The 18,442-nt window shown below is 38.6% G+C and overlaps 1 protein-coding gene across 4 annotated transcripts in view; it reads left to right on the plus strand.

Moving 5' to 3' along the window:
* The window catches only part of LOC101854025 (striatin-3), a 34,388-nt gene that overhangs the window by 6,938 nt on the left and 9,008 nt on the right, over positions 1 to 18,442 (plus strand). The window contains exons 2-11 of one of the 4 annotated variants that reach the window (XM_005100463.3): positions 2,885 to 2,988; positions 5,823 to 5,905; positions 6,370 to 6,457; positions 6,787 to 6,957; positions 8,491 to 8,616; positions 9,003 to 9,078; positions 11,568 to 11,673; positions 13,603 to 13,710; positions 16,498 to 16,620; positions 17,852 to 17,997. In XM_005100463.3, coding sequence (XP_005100520.1) covers positions 2,885 to 2,988; positions 5,823 to 5,905; positions 6,370 to 6,457; positions 6,787 to 6,957; positions 8,491 to 8,616; positions 9,003 to 9,078; positions 11,568 to 11,673; positions 13,603 to 13,710; positions 16,498 to 16,620; positions 17,852 to 17,997 — 1,131 coding nt within the window. The remainder of the gene's footprint in view (positions 1 to 2,884; positions 2,989 to 5,822; positions 5,906 to 6,369; positions 6,458 to 6,786; positions 6,958 to 8,490; positions 8,617 to 9,002; positions 9,079 to 11,567; positions 11,674 to 13,602; positions 13,711 to 16,497; positions 16,621 to 17,851; positions 17,998 to 18,442) is intronic. The other 3 variants (XM_005100464.3, XM_005100465.3, XM_005100466.3) reach the window with 3 other exon arrangements.

The following is an 18,442-nucleotide window of genomic DNA, read 5'->3' on the forward strand; positions in this document are numbered from 1 at the left end:
ACTCATCAGCTGCGCACAGTTCCCGGCGACACCGGCTTGCTTGAGCACAGAAGCTCCACCCACATTCAGGTCGCTCGCATTATATTTGCCGGTGTTGTGCCTTGAGTTTACCTTTGCCGTGAGATTGCCCCCATCCTTCTTTAACACACTAGATCTAGTAAACTTGAATTGTCCACCTTCGAACGACTGGGATGGCTCTGAAGAATAAGGAATTAGTTTATTTTCCAAACCTGCCACTCATCCCAATGTTTTCGGGATATCCAGATTTTTTGCCCCAAATTTCCAAGCATCTCGATTTTCCCAATGTTGATCCCGAGTATTCGGATTTAAAAAAAAATTTTTTGGTTTCGTCTTGTGCCGGATTTTTTGTAAAATCTTACTCTGCCTTCTTTTCTGTCGTGGGAAGCACTCATTAAACTTTTTGTCAGCAGAAACTCGAAGCACTATTTTCGAAATGTCTATGTCGAATTTAGTTGTTGTGTTGGATCTTTGCACGCCAGAGTTGTTTCAAGAAACTTATATAATGGAAGTAGTATTGGTTGGGAATCCGACTTGGGACATTCTCAAGACCTAGGCCCTAAATCATAATCATATTCGCTTTTATTTTTGTTTCAACTCAGAATTCTCTGATGATGGCCTGACTAATAGCTGTTTAGTTTAAATTGCGACGCACAAATGATCAATATTATTCGTAGTTTTGCTATTACTTTCAAAACAAGCTTTATCCGAGTTCTGGTTTGCCGGGCTTGTCATCAAGACCCGTCAGTAAAACTCTTTCATTCGCACTTTCGCACCACGTGACATGTCTCCCACCAAAGTGAGTTCCTCGTGTGTTGTGGACCGTCCGTGTACGGAGTCAATTTAAGTTCAAGCACACCGGCTGAAGCGTCTTTCGGGACTTATCTGGGGGGGTATTAAACTAGGACAGCTTGACGTGATACTTCAGGATTTTAAAAAAATAATGGTAAAACACACACAGGCACGGGTACACACACTCACACCCACAAAAATACATCCCTTGAAATTGTTAAAGTCAGATTGGCAGTGACCTTGGTGATTTGTCGTTGATCCCGATTTTTCCCCCCACGGAGATCCTGACTTTTAGGTTTTTTTAGTGTTAGTAGAGGTTTTACGGCGCTCACAACTGCATAAGGACATGAGCGCCAAGGGGTGGATGTCAATAGAGAAGTCCTTACAGGGAATCAGACTTACTCTGCTCTCCTCTCTAGCTTCAACAGCATAAAGTCTGCTTTGACTGTCAAGGCACCCTGGAAATAGCGGGTCACAAGAGTGTGACAAACATACAGAAGAAGTAGAAGAAATGACGATAATAAGGATTAGGAAAGAAAATGCAGCACAGTTATGAGTATGACATTGTTAGATCAGCCCATTTACAATTCTACTGAGCACCAGAACGAGAAATGTCCCCCCTTTGGGAATGACCTAAAGACACTTCAGTTGGTGGCACCGCCCCGGGGGGGGTGATCCTGACTTTTAGATTTCATTGATTGGCAGGTCTGATTTTCTTTGTGCATTACAGTACAGTTCGCTGGCTGGGTGCAAGAACCCTATAAGTGCCAATTTGCAAATTGACTCTTATAGGGTTCTTGCACCCAGCCAGCGAGTTGGAATTGACCCCTTTTAGTTTGTCAAACTTTTTTTATTTTTGATTGGCTCAACCACCACCACCCTTCCCCCCTCCAAATGGACACAACTCTTAGTGTGGTCAGTATTACTCATTTATTTATTTCTGTTACTAAGAAACCTTAAGTTAATTAACAAATTGTTAGCATTGAATCATAATAATGGTTTCTATATATGTGTGTTTTAGTTAAGTACAGGGTTTTACGGCGCTCGAAACTGCATACGGTCATATGAGCGCGCGAAACACAAGTTGGTAGCATTCGCAACAGTTCACTGCACGGTTGGTCGACAATTAGACTTTAAAATGCTAAAATGCTAAAATTCAGTGTAAATATATTTGCGATTTAAAACAACTCTTATAAATAACAATAAAAATTTTGTGTCTGTGTGAATGTGCGTGCGTGTGAGTTAAATATTTACATGCAAAAATTCCTACTTTAAAATTAGGAAATAATTGACTTTTACCCTTTAAGTTTCTAAAACAAGGGTTTAAATACTCCTTAAGATAGAAAGCCAAAGGGTGAAAGAACCTCTTAAGTTGGTCTGAAAAGGGGAGCCCTGGTGTTTTGGGGCTTCCAGGCTGTTATTTAATTGCGCTTTGCCGGTGGAGCCAAAGATCCGGGGTTCAAATTCTGGTGAGTGTACACAAGCTGTGGTGCTTGTCGTCTTCCTGCGTGCAACACACTTGACACTGCGGGGTCAACGCCGGATATGCCAGGATTTGAGCCTTTTGGTATTTCATCACAAGACCTGTGGCATTGTAACGTAGGCATGTTTTGGCGAAGAAGGACGAAGATCTGTATATTCGTCGCTTTTTCGTATACTGAGGACGAACCTCTCGTATTCGTCCTTTTTTCACAGTAGGACCAGAGATTCGTCTTTCTTTCATAAAATATAAAATAAATTTAAAAGAAAAAATTATGACGATACTTCCAATACCAAAATAAAGTATTCGAACATTTCTAAATGTAATGGCCACTGGTTCAAAAGATGCAGCTTTTCATACTCTTTCACATGGTATCGATATCTCTATTTGACCCAATTTCCGATATTCGTCCTTTTTTCCTAAGACTAAAAAAAAAAATTTTTTTTAAACATCTATTGTCCCTATGTCTCTGTCTTGTAACACTTCTAATCTTCAGCACTTATGTAACCTAATTGTGTTGCAAGTGCTGTAAAATTCTTACTAGAACAAGAAGAAAGCTGCTATAATAATGTGTACTTGTACTGTTTTCCTCAGGCAAGAATTGCCTTTCTGCAAGGTGAAAGGAAGGGTCAGGAAAACCTAAAGCAAGATTTGGTGAGACGCATCAAGATGCTTGAGTTTGCGCTGAAACAGGAAAGGTAAGTTACAAATGAATGTCTGTGTCCAATAGATTATATGTTTTGAGGAAAGTTAGAGAAGACTGAGTGTATCAGACAATTCTTTTTTCACCTTTTAAAAGCGATGGTGTTTACTGTTACGGTGTGTGAGTAGGATTGTTGTTTCATTTTGTGGTGTCGTTAGAAAGACAATTTTAGGGTGGTGATGACTGATTTATTATTATTCCCAACAAGCAGTGACCAGACGGGACTTTTCAAGAAATCCCCTCTCCCTCAACCCCACTCTCTTTGTTTTTCCTAACTGGATGATGAGCCCACAAGACCATTTTTCATTTCATAATTCTTTTGTTTATGTCAATCATCTTTGAACCTGCATCCATCCTTTCTTGACACTCCAGGGAAAAGACTATCCATGGTCATATACCTTCAGATTTTTTAGCCGGATTACCAATTTTTTAATTTGATGATTACTAAAACATTTGCAGGTGGGTGGGAAGCCCTGCCGTAAAAACTAGAAACATCATAGTTGATTGTTAAAACTAAAGCAGTTGTCAGACCAATCTGACGACAGACCGTCAACAATAGGAGAAACATGGCGGTATGTCTTCAGCTAAACCAGCACCCATTATTGTTCTAATTCTTTATTGGTGCTTTTAAGCTTTCTTTTTGATAGGGAATGATGATATATTTAGATGAGCTTTACAAGCATCATATTCAATGCTAATAGCCAGAATTTTACTTAATTAATTAAGAGAGGTATACGCCCGCTGGTGAAAAGGAAAGGGATGTGCACCTTTTGATCTCCAGACACTGGTGCTTATGGCATTGATGTCAACCCACCCTATGTAAATACTAATATTTTCAATATTTATCATTGGATAATTTGTAGCCAACACAGCTGCAATGGATACAAGATCACTCTTCCATGAAATGAAATTGTCAATGGGTTAGCAGAGATGCCAACCAGTATGATATTACGTATTATAGTACGATTTTTTGCCGAAAATACGCGAATACGACTTTTCATGAAAAAATACGCATCCTGGAATGCGAAAAATACAAGATTGAGCTTGGGCGAGTAAACCAAACCTAATAATCTCAAGTCCCATCTTTTGTCAAAATAGTACCAGTGTCGCAGAACTGAAATATTTGAAAACCAAGTCCGATAAGGTCAGTAAGTTCATTTTTGCCGGTCGCGATCGTGATATTATATTCGTTCAGCTTTTCCCGGTCCGGATAGTACGTTTCACTTTCACGCGAATAGGCAGCTGTGGCGGCAGGCGAAAGCGTATGTTCGATCGGGAAAATCAAGATCTGCTTTCGTTAGGCCTACCACCGAGTAGTTTGCCAGCAGTTGTCTGATAACGCAACATTTTTGGACATGCGGGTTGTGCAGTATAAACGCAATGTCGCTGTGCTAATAAAACTTAATCAATGCTCGGACTCACCTCTGTGCTCTCACTTGTGGAAAGAAAAGAAAAGAAAATACAAGCGTCGTCCGATTTTTAGATTGTCGGGCTCCCCATCGTGACCGATCACTGAACCTGTGCGCATTCGCGTCAAATAAATGCGGCATCGTGTGAGCAAAGACCGTCTTTGGTGGGAGTAACGGCCTTGCGAAGTATAGGACTACGGAATAGGGGAGGAGATTATTGAGCTTTTGGGGGTTTAAGATACTATGGGGGAGAGTGTGAAGGCAATACCAGAGGACAAAAACTTGGAAGCACATTTCAGAATTTTTATTAGAGCTTTCTGCAAAGCGCGCGTTGGTGCAGGCCGTGAGCGGAATCGGGACCCTTCATACTTTGCAAGTCTGTGTTATATTGAAATAATGTGTTCGCGTTTTATTGAATGTGTGATAGTTAATTATACCTACAGTGTATGTTGTAGCTTTCTGTTCAAGACTGGTAGATTTTCAGTGTGTCACTGCATCTTGCCCTACCACAGTTGTTACAACTCTCACAGTGCATGGGTCTGCTTGAGCCATTCAAGTTATCGCTTTTCTCTGAGTTTGAGCAATAATTTGAGTCTTGTCAGTTCATATTATGAATCATGACACCCAGAAAGGTTCTTGATAGTCGAAATTTTTGTTCTAGGCCCTTCCTAACTCTCAAAGCAGGATTTATTTTTTTACATAATAATGAGAGGAAAATATTACCGGTATATAATAGACTGAAATATTTAAGTCAAACAAGACCCCAGTACGACATTGAACACTGACATGTTGTTGACTGGATACATGTATATTGTACGCATGTGTGCTCCCTTTTTCGTGCTGGTGAGCTAGTAATTTTACTAGTTGGTCGGTCGTGGGGAATACACATTTTCGCCTGAAAATAGACATTTTCATATTTCCCAATACTCATTTCGGTTTTCAGTGGTTGGCATCTCTGGGTTAGCAAATAAACGCCATTGCTATTACCTCTTAAGTAGGGCAAATCTGGTCACAATCTTTCCAAATTTAGGGTCGGAGACACAGCCCTATGTCAATGTAGCCATTGTCCACAGAATAGCCATTGTATCCTGCAGCACTATACTTGATTCATAAAAGCTTAAAAGCACAGGTGTGGCAGTATGTTACACGACTGGAGAGAAAACTGTAAGGCAGCCCAGAGGATTTACACCTTACTACTGCACACTTTTGCATATCACTGAATTGACTGTCATTGAAACAAAGATGGAGAAGAAGATAGATTTAACAATAATTGCTTTTTTTTTTTTAAAACTTGCCCAGGCCAATTTCATTGGGCCCAGCACAAGAGGGGAGTTCATCACTGAATGGGTTGAGAAAAAAAATTGTGTGAAGTTTAATGGAAAAAAATATTTGTGTTTTTTTGTTGTTTTTTTTTTTTCAGAGCAAAGTATCATAAACTCAAATATGGAACAGATTTGAATCCTGATGATTTGAAGCCCCCAAACTTTGACAAGGAGAATAAAGGTATTTGAAACTATTTGAAAAGTATTTGATGCTGACTTATGAAATTGATTTCAAATTGTGCAAGTATATGGCAAAAACATTTTCTTAACAGGCAATGTTCATATCAAATGTTTTGGGGCAATGTCTGAGTTGGCTTGGTTTGATTTGTGGGGTGGTTTTTTGTTTGTTTTTTCCACTTGTCTTTTTATATAAGAAAAGGAAGCACTTTTTCAATTCTGTAATTGTGTGTTTCTCATTGCCTTATTAATTGTGACATTATTTATCCTCATTTTGCAGTTGAAATTGTTTGTTTCTTTGGTAGCTTGTACATCACTGAGGAAGTCTTGAAATGTAAAGGAAAATGAGTGAAAAAGGAATCGGGAGTACAATATAGGTCACACAATAAGAACTTTTCACATGTGGGATGAAGGCACTCATTGCTCTACTGATGTTCACGGTACTCACATTATAATTTGTCTTTCCAGATGACCAAATTGATGGTGAAATTTCAATATCCACCTCTTCTGGTTCAAGCAATGCCACCTGGCGTCAAGGGCGACAGCTTCTGAGACAGTAAGTGTGGAGGAATTAGAACTGATGGTCTCTTTCAAAAACTTCAGTTGAAGCCTTTTTTAAGTCTGATTTCTGATAATTTGAGTTTAAAATTGCACTTGTCAAGCAGTTAGTGAAGAATTGAGTCTTTTTTCCCCAATAAATTATATTGACTGAAATTTGAATGTTTGCTTTAGTTCTGTGTGTAAATTCGTTCTAGGGGTCGATTTGTGAGTTTATGCAACTATTTTATTCTTGTTGCTTGTTTCTGCCCTTATTAATTCTGTCAGTGGTGACCCAAACTGTGTACCGATACTCATTCTCCGTTTTTGGTTTATTTTTTCTCTCAGGTATCTTCAAGAGATTGGATACACCGACACAATAATTGACGTGCGATCTGCTCGGGTTCGCTCTCTTTTGGGCCTTCAAACGCAGGGTGGAGATAATGATGCTGACATTTCACAGTCAGTATTGGTCAATGGTGAACAGCAATTGAACAAGAGAGATAATCAGGGGAAAAGGTATGTTTTTATCTGTCTTGCCGTCTACTCTGGTCTTTTTTGTTACATGATGCCAGTGATGCCTGTTTTCAGGAATGTCTGGTAAGATGGAAATTATTTAAAAGATTTCCTACTTTTTAAATTATTTACTGCTGTTCTCACTGGAAGCACATAATATTGCTGCAGTCTTTTCCGCAAATATTTATTTTCTGTCTGTACGTGACTTGCTTTTTCTTGGCTAGCTTGTTCACACATTTAAGTGTAAGTTAATTTCAGGCTTGTTTTCTAGGGGGTTTCATGGTGTCTTTTAATTTGGGCAAGTCGATCTTTATTTAGAAGTAGTTTAGTTGTTTTTATTAAATATATCTATTGGTTATTCGTGTCTGGCTTGAACTGCAAGAATCCTGAAATCCTTTCTTAACTTCTCTTGTCAGCTATTTATTCTACCCCGTCTTAAAAGTAATATTGATCATAACTTTAAGACTCCATTCTTTCATCTCTCTTTGACCAGTACTTCAAATCTTCCATATTTTTATAGAAATCCGTACTTTCTGTATTTTCCACACCTGCCCCCCTCATCATTATCAACTCCATCGCTAAAAAGTGCGATAGAATAGGGCTACCTATATTTCTGTAGCAAAGAGTCTGTACTTGCCTCCATATCGTCCTGGATATGTTCAGGATAATTACTGTAATTCTCCACAATAAGTTTTGTATAATTTGAAACCTGCCAGAGTGGGCATTTCCTGCACTTGGCCATTATCCCTGTATGTATCAGTAAAAATCTGGCTGGTCGTAATAGTGAAAATTTTGTGCCAATTTCTTTTATTCACTCATTCTCTCTATCTTCGGTTCATTGTCATGTTCTGGAAGATCTGTGGGTTAAACAAAAAAATGTGAATTTTGGTTTTAGAAAGAAACTTTTTAAAAATCTGTGTAAACCTAGAACCATTCTCAGATAAAAAGTGTCGCGAAAGAAAGTGATGCTTACATCAAGAATAATGGGAAAGTTCTCGTAAGTGGTAACTGCATTATATAGAGATATATATGAAAACGAGCACTTATCACAGCTATGGAAAAGCTATTTCAAGACTAGTAGTGATATCAGTGCTGTAGCTGACACAATGAAGACCACCAGACTTCCTTCGTCACTGTATCCAGGGCTTCCACTGCCCCTCTGATTCTGGCACAGTGTACATGCTCCCTTTGATTTTCCACTGCTTTGAGACCTATCTATGTATTTATTCCTGCAGTAAGTTTTGTCTTGAATCTGAATGTTGAAAAAGAATGTTTCAGCAGTTTGTTTTTGCCTTCTCATTTGCCCAATAAGGATATTTTTCTTACGATGAGGGAAAATATACATTGAGAAAATATGTATTTGTGTGTGCATGCACATTATGTGTATATGTGTGTGAGTGAATGTGCGCATTGGAGTACACACTGTCACCATTTTTTTTTTTCCCTGAAAAATTAATGGCCACCTTTGAAATATTCTGAAGCTAGTTCTGCAGTCGCCTTACAGCTTTATTTTCTTGATTATTTTTTTTCCATCAGGGCTGGTTTGAAGAAACTTGGAAACATGGGAAATGAAACTGCCCTAATTGATGCAGAGAATGCAGTCATGACCACTTTTGACTTCTTGAATCAAAGCAATGTAGTAGAGGATGAAGATGACCTCAGGTAATATTTTGATTTTATTTGTTCAGAATCTTTGTGTACCCAGGGAAGGTCGTCTTAGTTCTGTTCCTCTTTCTAAAAGTTGGGTTTGAAGAGGAAGTGAAAAAATAGAGAGACTAGTTACTTTATTAATTTATTATTATTTAATCATGTGGCAAGAGGTTCTGATAGGAAAAGGAGGTTACTGTATTTTAGTGTGGAAGTTTTGATTGGGGGGGGGGGGGCTTTCTGATCTAACCAAAAAAACATTGTTTTTCATAATTAACAACGAAGTGTTGTGTGGGGTTGAAGAAATGAGGACTATATCAAGCAGGTTAAGTATAATGGTTTATCAATATTTGCAAAATAGGGGTCTTTGTTGACTTACGTTTGCCCTCTTTGCTCTACAGTGACGAGAATGAGGACGGAATGGCTGCAGATGATGAATCAGAAGAGAGGCTAGAAAGAAAAGGGATCAAATTGAAGGTATTGACTAATTTGAATATATTTCTTTTTAATTAGGTAATGATGAACAGGGGGATGTTAATGGTAATTAGTTTTGTTTCTTCTCTGTGCTGTATGCACTGTTTTGTTGGGGGTTTTTTCATTGAGAAAAAGAAGTGGATAGCATTAGTTTTCAGCATTTTAAACATTTTTGTAAGTGATTGATTATGATTTATTGAGGGCCTGATCATTTTTTCCCTTTTTTGTAATTTTGTAATTTTTCTCATTTCATATTGTTGACTCTAGTGCTAATGTGACGAAATAATCTGATCGTTGTTGTACAGTCACACAAAAAATAAAACTTTCTAGTTATAAGTCGCAGATGGTTTAAAAACTGCCACAGGTCTTCCGGCTCAAAAATACTTTCTTACTTCAAGAAGTGGCATAGCGCGAGCTTGGTATCAAATTGATTCGAAACAACTTTAGATGTTTATTTTGATCTCTTCTCTGATTTTTTTGCGAAGTTTCAAGACTACCACATCGTCTTTATACTTAAACTGAAGCTTAAAGAGGGTAACCCCTAGCATATCAAGTAGTACCTTTCTCATGCAATAGCACAAGGGGGGTCCCGATTAGGACATTCGGCCGAGCTACTAAAAGGCTTTTAATGTGTCCTTGAGCTTCTATTTACTTGTTAAAAAATATCTCAGGACCTAGTGCATTCAATATCTATTACGGTATCTTAACCCTCTTAGTGCGCACCACGACCAGTGACCAGTGGTCGTGATGACTCGTACCTCCCTTCCGTGTGCATCGTGACCACCAGCGGTGATCCGACCTGAGTGTAGAAACTATACCGCTGACGTGAGGATAGCGATTTTTTTAATTGCTGGTGGCTACAGTCCACCAGTGCAACGTTTATTACTGCCATTGGCCGTTCATTTGGCAGTCAGTGATCAGTTCAGAGGTTTTTATCGGCAATTTTCTGGGATATTGTTTAGTTTTCAAAATGTTGGATTCGTCAGCTCATTTAGTCACAGATTTGCCCAACTTTTTCAGGAATCAGATGACAGTGATGAAGAGTTTGAAGGCTCAGGTCCTAAGATAAAAGATTATGTGTGAATGATGAGGATATATCATAGATCTAGCGAGGTTCAGCCCAGAAGGGGACATCGATATTCCTGCTGATCTTCAAGCTCGCTAGACTAAAAATAATGAGGATTTTGATACCAACAACATCATAAAGAACCACATCTGACCAGACGTAGGGATTGTTCATTAAATAACACTTTGCTGTCATATTTTGGGGAAAATCCAAAGAAACTGGGTGGTAAACATCGCCATTCGGCGAGATGAAGCGGCTAAGTGTAAAAGACACATTTTTCCTTCTTACTGTAATGAAAAATTATGATAAATAAGAAAGATATGAGCTATTTTTTATAACCATGTTGAAAATTAGAATTTTTCTAAAAAAATAAACCCAGCACTGAAGGGAAATAATAGAAAAAATGGCTTAGCACAAAGAGGGTTAAGTTTGTATATACTGCCAAACCCGCCTTAAGGGAAACCTGTCTTAACGGAATCTCTGCGCTCCCCCCTTAATATATTTCTCTTTTATTACCCGTATAAAAAGGAAACCTGTCCAACGAGGAAATGGAAAGAAAAAGCTGCTCCCTTCCAAGGGTTTCACCTGTCTAAGACGGAAAATGCTTTGCCCGCTGAGCCCTGATTTGAAACAAAACTCGCTAGTTTGGTTGCGCCGGCTCTAAACTTAATGCCATGGCCATGCCGCTAGGCGAGGAAGGAGAGTAGGGGTGCAATGTCGGGGTAGATGTTACTATTGTTACCCCATCATGTGACCCCTTAACGATGCAGATGGTCAGGGTAGTGTGGGTGTGAAATCTTACGATTGCCCGTGAGAGTGCTCGAGGAGCAAGCCACTATGGAAACTCTTGGGTAGCCAGAATCCAGAGGTGTGAAATTAGTTTGACTGCTGCCCTGATCGTACGTCAGCCGAGAAAAAAGTTCCTCGAATCGTTGTTACATGGCAGTGGGGGGTGGCATTGGTTGACTATGCTTGTTACATCGGTGGGTGGGGTTAAGGGTGTAAACAAAGGAATTGTTCAAACTTTTCTGTTTTTAATAGGTCGAGTGACGCATGCCATTATCAGACAGGGTAGCAGTTGAGAGGTGTGAAGTTTTGACCACTGCTTGCCGATCGGACAAGCGATCCTTGATCCCACTGGCAGGGCCTTTGAACATCCCCCCCTCCTCCATTTCCCCCTAAATTCCCCTGTCTTAAGACGGAACTTTTTTCTGGCTCCCTTGCGATTCTGTTTTACACAGATTCGACTGTATGTGTCTTTTGTGTAGAATGTGGTTGGTAGGAGGATGCATTGATGGGGCTTACTGTTTTTCTTACTCTGTTATTTCTATGACTTTTGAGTCTTGAATTTCACCTGCATTGAATGACCAGTATCATGTGAATGTGCTTCTCTATACTAAAGTTCTCAAACTGAAACTTTATCCAGAATGACACCAACGAAAGTCTCGCAGGGGTAGATGATAACGATCCAGACACGGAGGAAGCTCTTGCAGAATTTCATTTTCTCGAGTCAGAAATGGTGGAGGGAGCAGGTAAGTCTGTGCTGCACCTCCAATGCTATTAACACCTTGAGTAGAGTCCTGTTACTTGGCCTGACCCCTGTCGTGTCTCACCCCCTTCCTCCTGTTTTATCCAGTTGTTTGCCTATTGTAGAGCGATCTGACCACAATGACATGCAAAGAAACTGTTTGATGCCATGTTTTCAAAGTGATGCCCTTTTCCTGTTTTACTGCTGTCTTCACCTTCATTTTCGTGTTGTCTATTTTTGAGCTGCTTTTATTTTTTAAATAATTTTCTTTTTCTGTTCTGTAACTGTCGAATTCTTGTTCAATAACTTCTTAGCTACACACAAATGTTTTCTGTTGAAAACTGTAAGGATAGTGAAGCCTTATTGAAAGCATCTTCATGAGCAGGTTTTACAGCTTTGAGACAGAATCATTAACAGATTTTCATTAACTATGTCAGTTCTATCAGATCAGACACTCACAGTACAGATATTATGAAACCTGAGTTAAGATAGTGTCACATTTCTGTCTTCTGATCTCTTGTATGTCATTTGTTGTGAATTGAGTGTGCATAATACTTCATATCAGCTCTTTTGTGTAAATGATGGGTTGGCATGCTATTTAGCTGCATTGAATTTTAAGATTTTAAGGATGATTTTTCAAAAGTTCTCTGTAATGAAGTGCATATTTGATTGAAGGCCTTCTCTTGCTGAATTTGAAAGTATTCAAGAGGAAATTTTTGTGCAGGATTATGTATACCAATCCATTACTGTTTCTCTCACAATGAGACACAAACACTCACCTAGCAGTTTTGTTTTTGGTCACACTTGCACAGTTTCTCTTCATTTGCTTTATTTTTTGTTGTTCATATGTTCCATGGTTTTTATCTGCTGTTCCTCACACGCCTTTACCTACTAGCAACTCATTAAGAACTTAATGATCTTTAGTAGTTACTTCTTTGTGGGATCTAAAATAGGAAGTCACCTACTGTTTTGGCTTTTAGTTCTGTTGGTCCATTTCGCTTTTGTTCTGATACAAGCATGGGGGTATGTTTTTGTTCAAGTTGGGGAAAAGAATTAATGGGCTTTTCAGAACAATTTTTTTGCTCTTGGTGAAACCTGTTGATTTTCTTTTGAAAATTCATTTGGAGAACTGATTTTTTCAGCAAAGATATTTATGGTGCGTTTTTATTTTTATTTTAAACTCCTGTTCTTTTGAAAGTCTTGTTCTTAATCACGCCCTCATCATTATCACCTAAAATATGATGTGTGTTTAAATAATATGTGTTTGACTTTTAGAGATAACGGGTTGGAGTGGGGGCTACCTGATGAGTGTAATGGCAAGATGTCATCATGCCATGGATGGTACTGTGCTTTAAATGCTTTTTTAAAAAAGATAGGTATATAATAAAGGCACATACGAAATAAAACCACGATGTAGGTCTCCTTTGTTGTGAAAGTCATTTTATAACATGCTAAGCTCCCGTTATTGCTGTAAGTTTTCCCTTGCATCTTTTATGATGTATGTTGTATAAGACTGCAAAAGTTCATACATTTATTCATATGCATATGCCTGGGAACGTTTCATAATCTTCAATTTGATTGGTTGGAATATTGTTAAGAGTACATAAGAGGGAGACAGGGTGCTTATGGGTGAATTATTTTTTTACCTGAAGTGGGGAACTTTGGGATTTTGTTTTTGAATTCGGACAGTGGGAGATTATTTGCCCCAACGTCCCATTACATAACGGAGTCAACCAGTAGCTTAACATTTGAAATGTTTATGCTATATTTCTAATGCTTCTTGAAAGTCTGAAATGACTCTTTACTTCTGTAATGTTTAGTGAAGAGTAGGGAATGGGAATACAGTTTGCTTTATAACACTAGAAAGAATGCTGTCTTCATAGACTTTGTTGTCATATTTTTAGTGTCTTTATTGTAATGGTGTTTAAAACAGAAAAGCGTGACTCTCCTTCGGGCGAGGAAGAGGAATGGGTAGTAGATCAGCGCCATATATCTGAACTCAAAGAGCAGTATAAAAAGGAGAGGAAGGGAAAGAAAAATAGTAAGTGTTGTACCAGTGATCTCACTTCACATATGTTACATGTCATTATGTTGTGGTGTTTGTTGTTGTTAATTTTTTCTGTTGGAAAAATGTTCCTTTTTAAGAAACAACTTATTCGTTAGACTGGATGAAAAAAGAAAATTATTTGGTAGAAACAATATTCTGTACTTGGCATTAATGATGAATGATTTATTTCAAAGCAGTTGCTCCCTGTAAAGAAGTACAGTCTAACCTGTCATGGCGGCTACCTGTACAATCAGCCACTTTCCACTTTCCCTTCACGTTTTTTCTTTATTATTGCACTATATGAAACGATAACCTGTCCAACTCGGGCGCAGCTGCTTCTTTTTATCAACTAGACCTGCATGTTTGCCGACAATCGTCTGAAATCCGACAATCGCGACCCCGACCCGCGAACCAGCCGATGCTATCGCTAGCTCCGCCTGTATCAGTCAATGTGCGTAGTGCGAGGCCTGGTCGTGTGCCAGCAACCCCTTTTTCTCCCGTCAGCTTTGTCGGCACTTTCGTTTTCGTGCCGGCCGCCGACGCGCTCACCGCCGACGCGCTCACCGCCGACGTCAGCGTTTCCGACATAATTGTCGGAACCTGAGTAGAAATGCGAATACGGAAAAGTACGACGACTTAAATTATCTACTTTCAGTTTCTTGCACGAGCGGCCATTTTGAATTTCGTTTGTTTACTGATTGTTCAGATCATGTGGATTCTTTAAGTCCGACTCATTTGTTCTACTCTAGATCTAGATCGAGATTTAGATCTATATAGATTATTATGGACCTCATTGGAGGATTCATATTCCAATATTATTGTGTCAAACCATATTATAGGTTGTGCTGTAATATTAATGTTGGTAAAATGCATTTTATCAGGTGCATGAATTATTTACTTAGAATAAAGATATCTCTAGACCCCTAGACTCAACTGAGTCCCTCTCTTCGGAATCGGATGCGGATTTCTCGTTCAAGGTCTAGATTCTAGATCTATTCCTATTCACTTGTTCTACTAGATCTAGATCTATATGGAGGATTCATAGATCTTTATCCAATTCTATTGAATTGTATCAAACTCTTTATAGCAATGTAGGCCATATTATTTTATTTATTATAAATGCTCCTTGTTTGTTTTGGAGTGTGCTTATTTCTTTCTTTCTTTCTTTTTTTTTGGACTTGTGCTGGCCTTTTTACATGAGGGCCGTTGCGAGTTCTTTTTTGGGGTAGGCCGATAGGGTTTGGGTTAGGGTTAGGTCTTTTCTTTATTGTGTTTGTTCGGGTGGTCGCTCGTTACTCGGAAATCCTTCCTTTTATGACACCCGCAATTTAAAAGCTCTCAAGTTAGGGGGGGGTTGCGCAAAATTTTCAGACAATCTGGTTGAGGCTCACATGCAGGTCTAATCAACCATCAACCCGAAAAGTCGGTGTAAGTTACCACAAGAATCTTTCGTCGCCTCATGCTTTGTCATAAATTAAATATCAGCCCAAGATGCTGTGGGAGAGCCATCATAAGCCATTCACCTGTAATTTTGGTTGATCCCTCCAGTGAATGAACCGACCATGTTACATAGGTCCTCCGCACATTTTTTTACCCAGGTTGACCAGTAGGTAACAAATTTTCAGGTGTTAATGAGTGTGGTGAATGATCCGTCATGACTGTAAACTTGCCCTCAACTCGTGCACATATCATAAGTGAGATGGACAGTCGTTCTGTTTACCTGGTCCATAACCGTGAACCCCAACATCAACTTGTGACAGGCGCTCCTTCACTGAATAGTGGCGACCCATTTGTTTTACCATGGCACCCAGTCTTCCTAGTCGGACACATTTCATTTTGTTTTAACCCTTGCTCAAAACCAGCAACAAAAAAACACACACACTCTCTCTTGTCTCTGTCTCTCTTTCTCTCTCTCTCTCTCTCTCTCTCTCTCTGTCTCTCTCTCTCTCTCTCTCTCTCTCTCTCTTTCTCTCTCTCTCTCTCTCTCTCTCTCTCTTTCTTTCTCTCTCTCTCTCTCTTCCTCTCTCAAAAGAGAATGGTTTATCTTCATTTTGATCAGTCCTGCCTATGACTATGACAACCACTTTTCTTCTCGACAACGGGTGGCCGCCGTAAACAGAATCGACTGTATGTAAATTCAATTTCTGACATATGCAGTCTTCAGTAATCTAAAAAGGAAAAAAGGTGTGGTGGGGTATCTAGAAAATAAGTTGTTTCGTGTTGAAAGGATTCATTATTGTAAATGCTTATATTTCTTTTTTTTGTTCCATGTTTGTTTTCTTAGTTTAGTGCATGGTTAATGAGTGTTGTCATTGAGTTACAGCATGATCCTTTTATTGCTAATGAAATTCAGCATGGACAGTGGTAGCTTCTCACATTAAAGTTAGTTTGGCCATGACCACTTGCATGTTTCCAATTTGCACAGCTATTATAGAGTTTATTTGTTTTGTTTTTCTTGGAAGTTTTTTTTATGTTTTATTAATTTTTACTGTCACAGCAGGAAAAGCTTGTATTTTTTAAGTTTTAAGTTGTTCAACAATATTATATTGCTTGAAGATATTGACTTTTGCTCATAATTTAAAGTAAAAAAAACGATTAGATGATAGAGTTGTTTTCATTTTTTCTTTATTAATGTTCTTATCGGTGTCGCTTATTTAGGGGGCTTTCATTTTGTTTATGTGTTTGCCAGTATCTAACATGCTTTTAAAGTGTTCTTCCTCTCATTTGATTGTTGTGTTAATTCCCTGTGTTATTTTGCTCTGTGGTCGCCTTGCCTTGCAGGGCCTACTCGCCATGCCTTGCAGGCCATGCTAGCAACTCTGGGGGGCGATGATGATGATGATGATGATGTGTCTGCAGACAATAACAGTGATCGTTTGCCCAGTGATGAAAACAGGGACGATGGTAGGGATCAGATGACCATATCCCTATATGCGACACCTTCAAGCTCTCTCATTATCTTGGGAGCCTCTTGCCTAACATTTGAAAATATTTCATATTCCTTTATATTTTGGGAGTCTGCAGCATAAAGTTCGGTTATGTTTGATAAAGTCTTACTCCCAGAGTCGGTGGCTGAACTTTGGGACTTTTTTTTTTTTTTTTTTTAGTATAGATTTTTGCTCTGCGTATTTACTAATAGGTCGGGTTGGCATTGTTGTCACTTGATTTCAAATTTGGTATAGTAGACAAAAAGAATCATGGAGCACAGTGGTTGCTATGCTTGCATTGTTTTTTGGAGCTGTTCTGTTTTCTTCTTGAGAGTGGGTGAGAGAGAAACCGTATCTGAGCAATTTTAAGTTTGTTCACCAAAAAAAGCAACTGCTTCAATCTAAGAAATTTGCTAATGAAACAACTTTAAAAAAATAAAAATATTTATTTTTAAAATTAAAATTGGGGGGTGTCACAAAAGCAGATTTATAGAATAATATTTTTTTTTCTAGGGGATGGGTATTTTGTGGTTGCTTGAAAAGGATGAATATAATTTATTTTTTGCACTTTGTGCTCTATTTTTTTGTTTGGTTTTTAAGATTTTTTATATTTTGAGTTGTTGTTTCTCTCTGACTTTGACTGTTCTAATGACAATGCTGCATGGATGTTCCCCAGTTTGCTTATTTAGCTTGTTCTGGTGACTCACTGCACTAACACTAAATTAAACCTGTAGAGGATGTTCTTTACCAAAGTATCGTGGTAATGTTTTTTTTCTTTTTACCTATCAATAAAATTGTTTTGTTAACCATGCATCAGCTAAACTGTACAATTGCGTATTATTACCTTATTGTGCAGTCAATTAATTTGGTAATATGCGACTATGAAGAGAAATTGTGTCCCTGCTTTACTTTTTCGATCCAGCGACCATTTGGGTTCTAGCCCTTCGGCCTGAAATTGTGTCCCTAAAATGGTTAACTGTTGGCGTTATTTTGACATTTGAAAACAAAATGGCAGGATTATTTGTTCGGAAGACAGGTCAACATGCTATGATGGGAATGTTGGAAAGGCACACAAGTTTGAATGGGGTGAGGCTTACCATGGATTTAGAGCATTGTAGAAGTTGGAATAGGGGAGTTGTAGATTTGAGTCTTTCTCTAAGTGCAGATGTAGATGGAACAAACAGGTTGGAATTGCATTCTGTCCTCAGATGTTCCGGCAGGAGGAAATCAGATCAACTATGCCAGGAAGCCTATGATGGGGATGCCTGATGATGAAGAAAATGACAGCGGTATGGGTCTCGGTGAGTTAGCGGGACTAACTGTCACCAATGAAGCAGATCCTATGAATTACGATGTAAGTTGGTATTTAATGATTCTGATTGGAACTGACTGAGCCTGTTGTCACTAAGCATTTTGTAAGCGAAGAGGGGGAATGAAAAACCTGTTACTACGCGTTCGGGTTTTTAATTTTTTTTTTTACGGAAAAAAAGGCCATTCAATACCTTCTTCACCAGTTTCCATGCATAACATAAATAACTTTTTTTTTTTAATTCATGATTTATAACTTTAGCTACCTTCCAACCTCTTCATTAGAGGGGGGAAAATTGTTTAAACATGGGGCCCCTTAAACTTTTATTTTATTACGGAAATTCAAAACCGAACTTTTTCAGCCAATAAAAAGCTCTGATAGAAAAGATGCAGTGAAGAACTAGTTTCAATTATGTTGGATGAAACATTTGCACTGGGCACGGTTAAAGTCATGGCCATTGATGAATGTTGTTCTTAGCACTGTAATCACA

Source organism: Aplysia californica, unplaced genomic scaffold (assembly GCF_000002075.1).
Source record: "Aplysia californica isolate F4 #8 unplaced genomic scaffold, AplCal3.0 scaffold00248, whole genome shotgun sequence".
Taxonomy (NCBI): Eukaryota; Metazoa; Mollusca; class Gastropoda; order Aplysiida; family Aplysiidae; genus Aplysia; species Aplysia californica.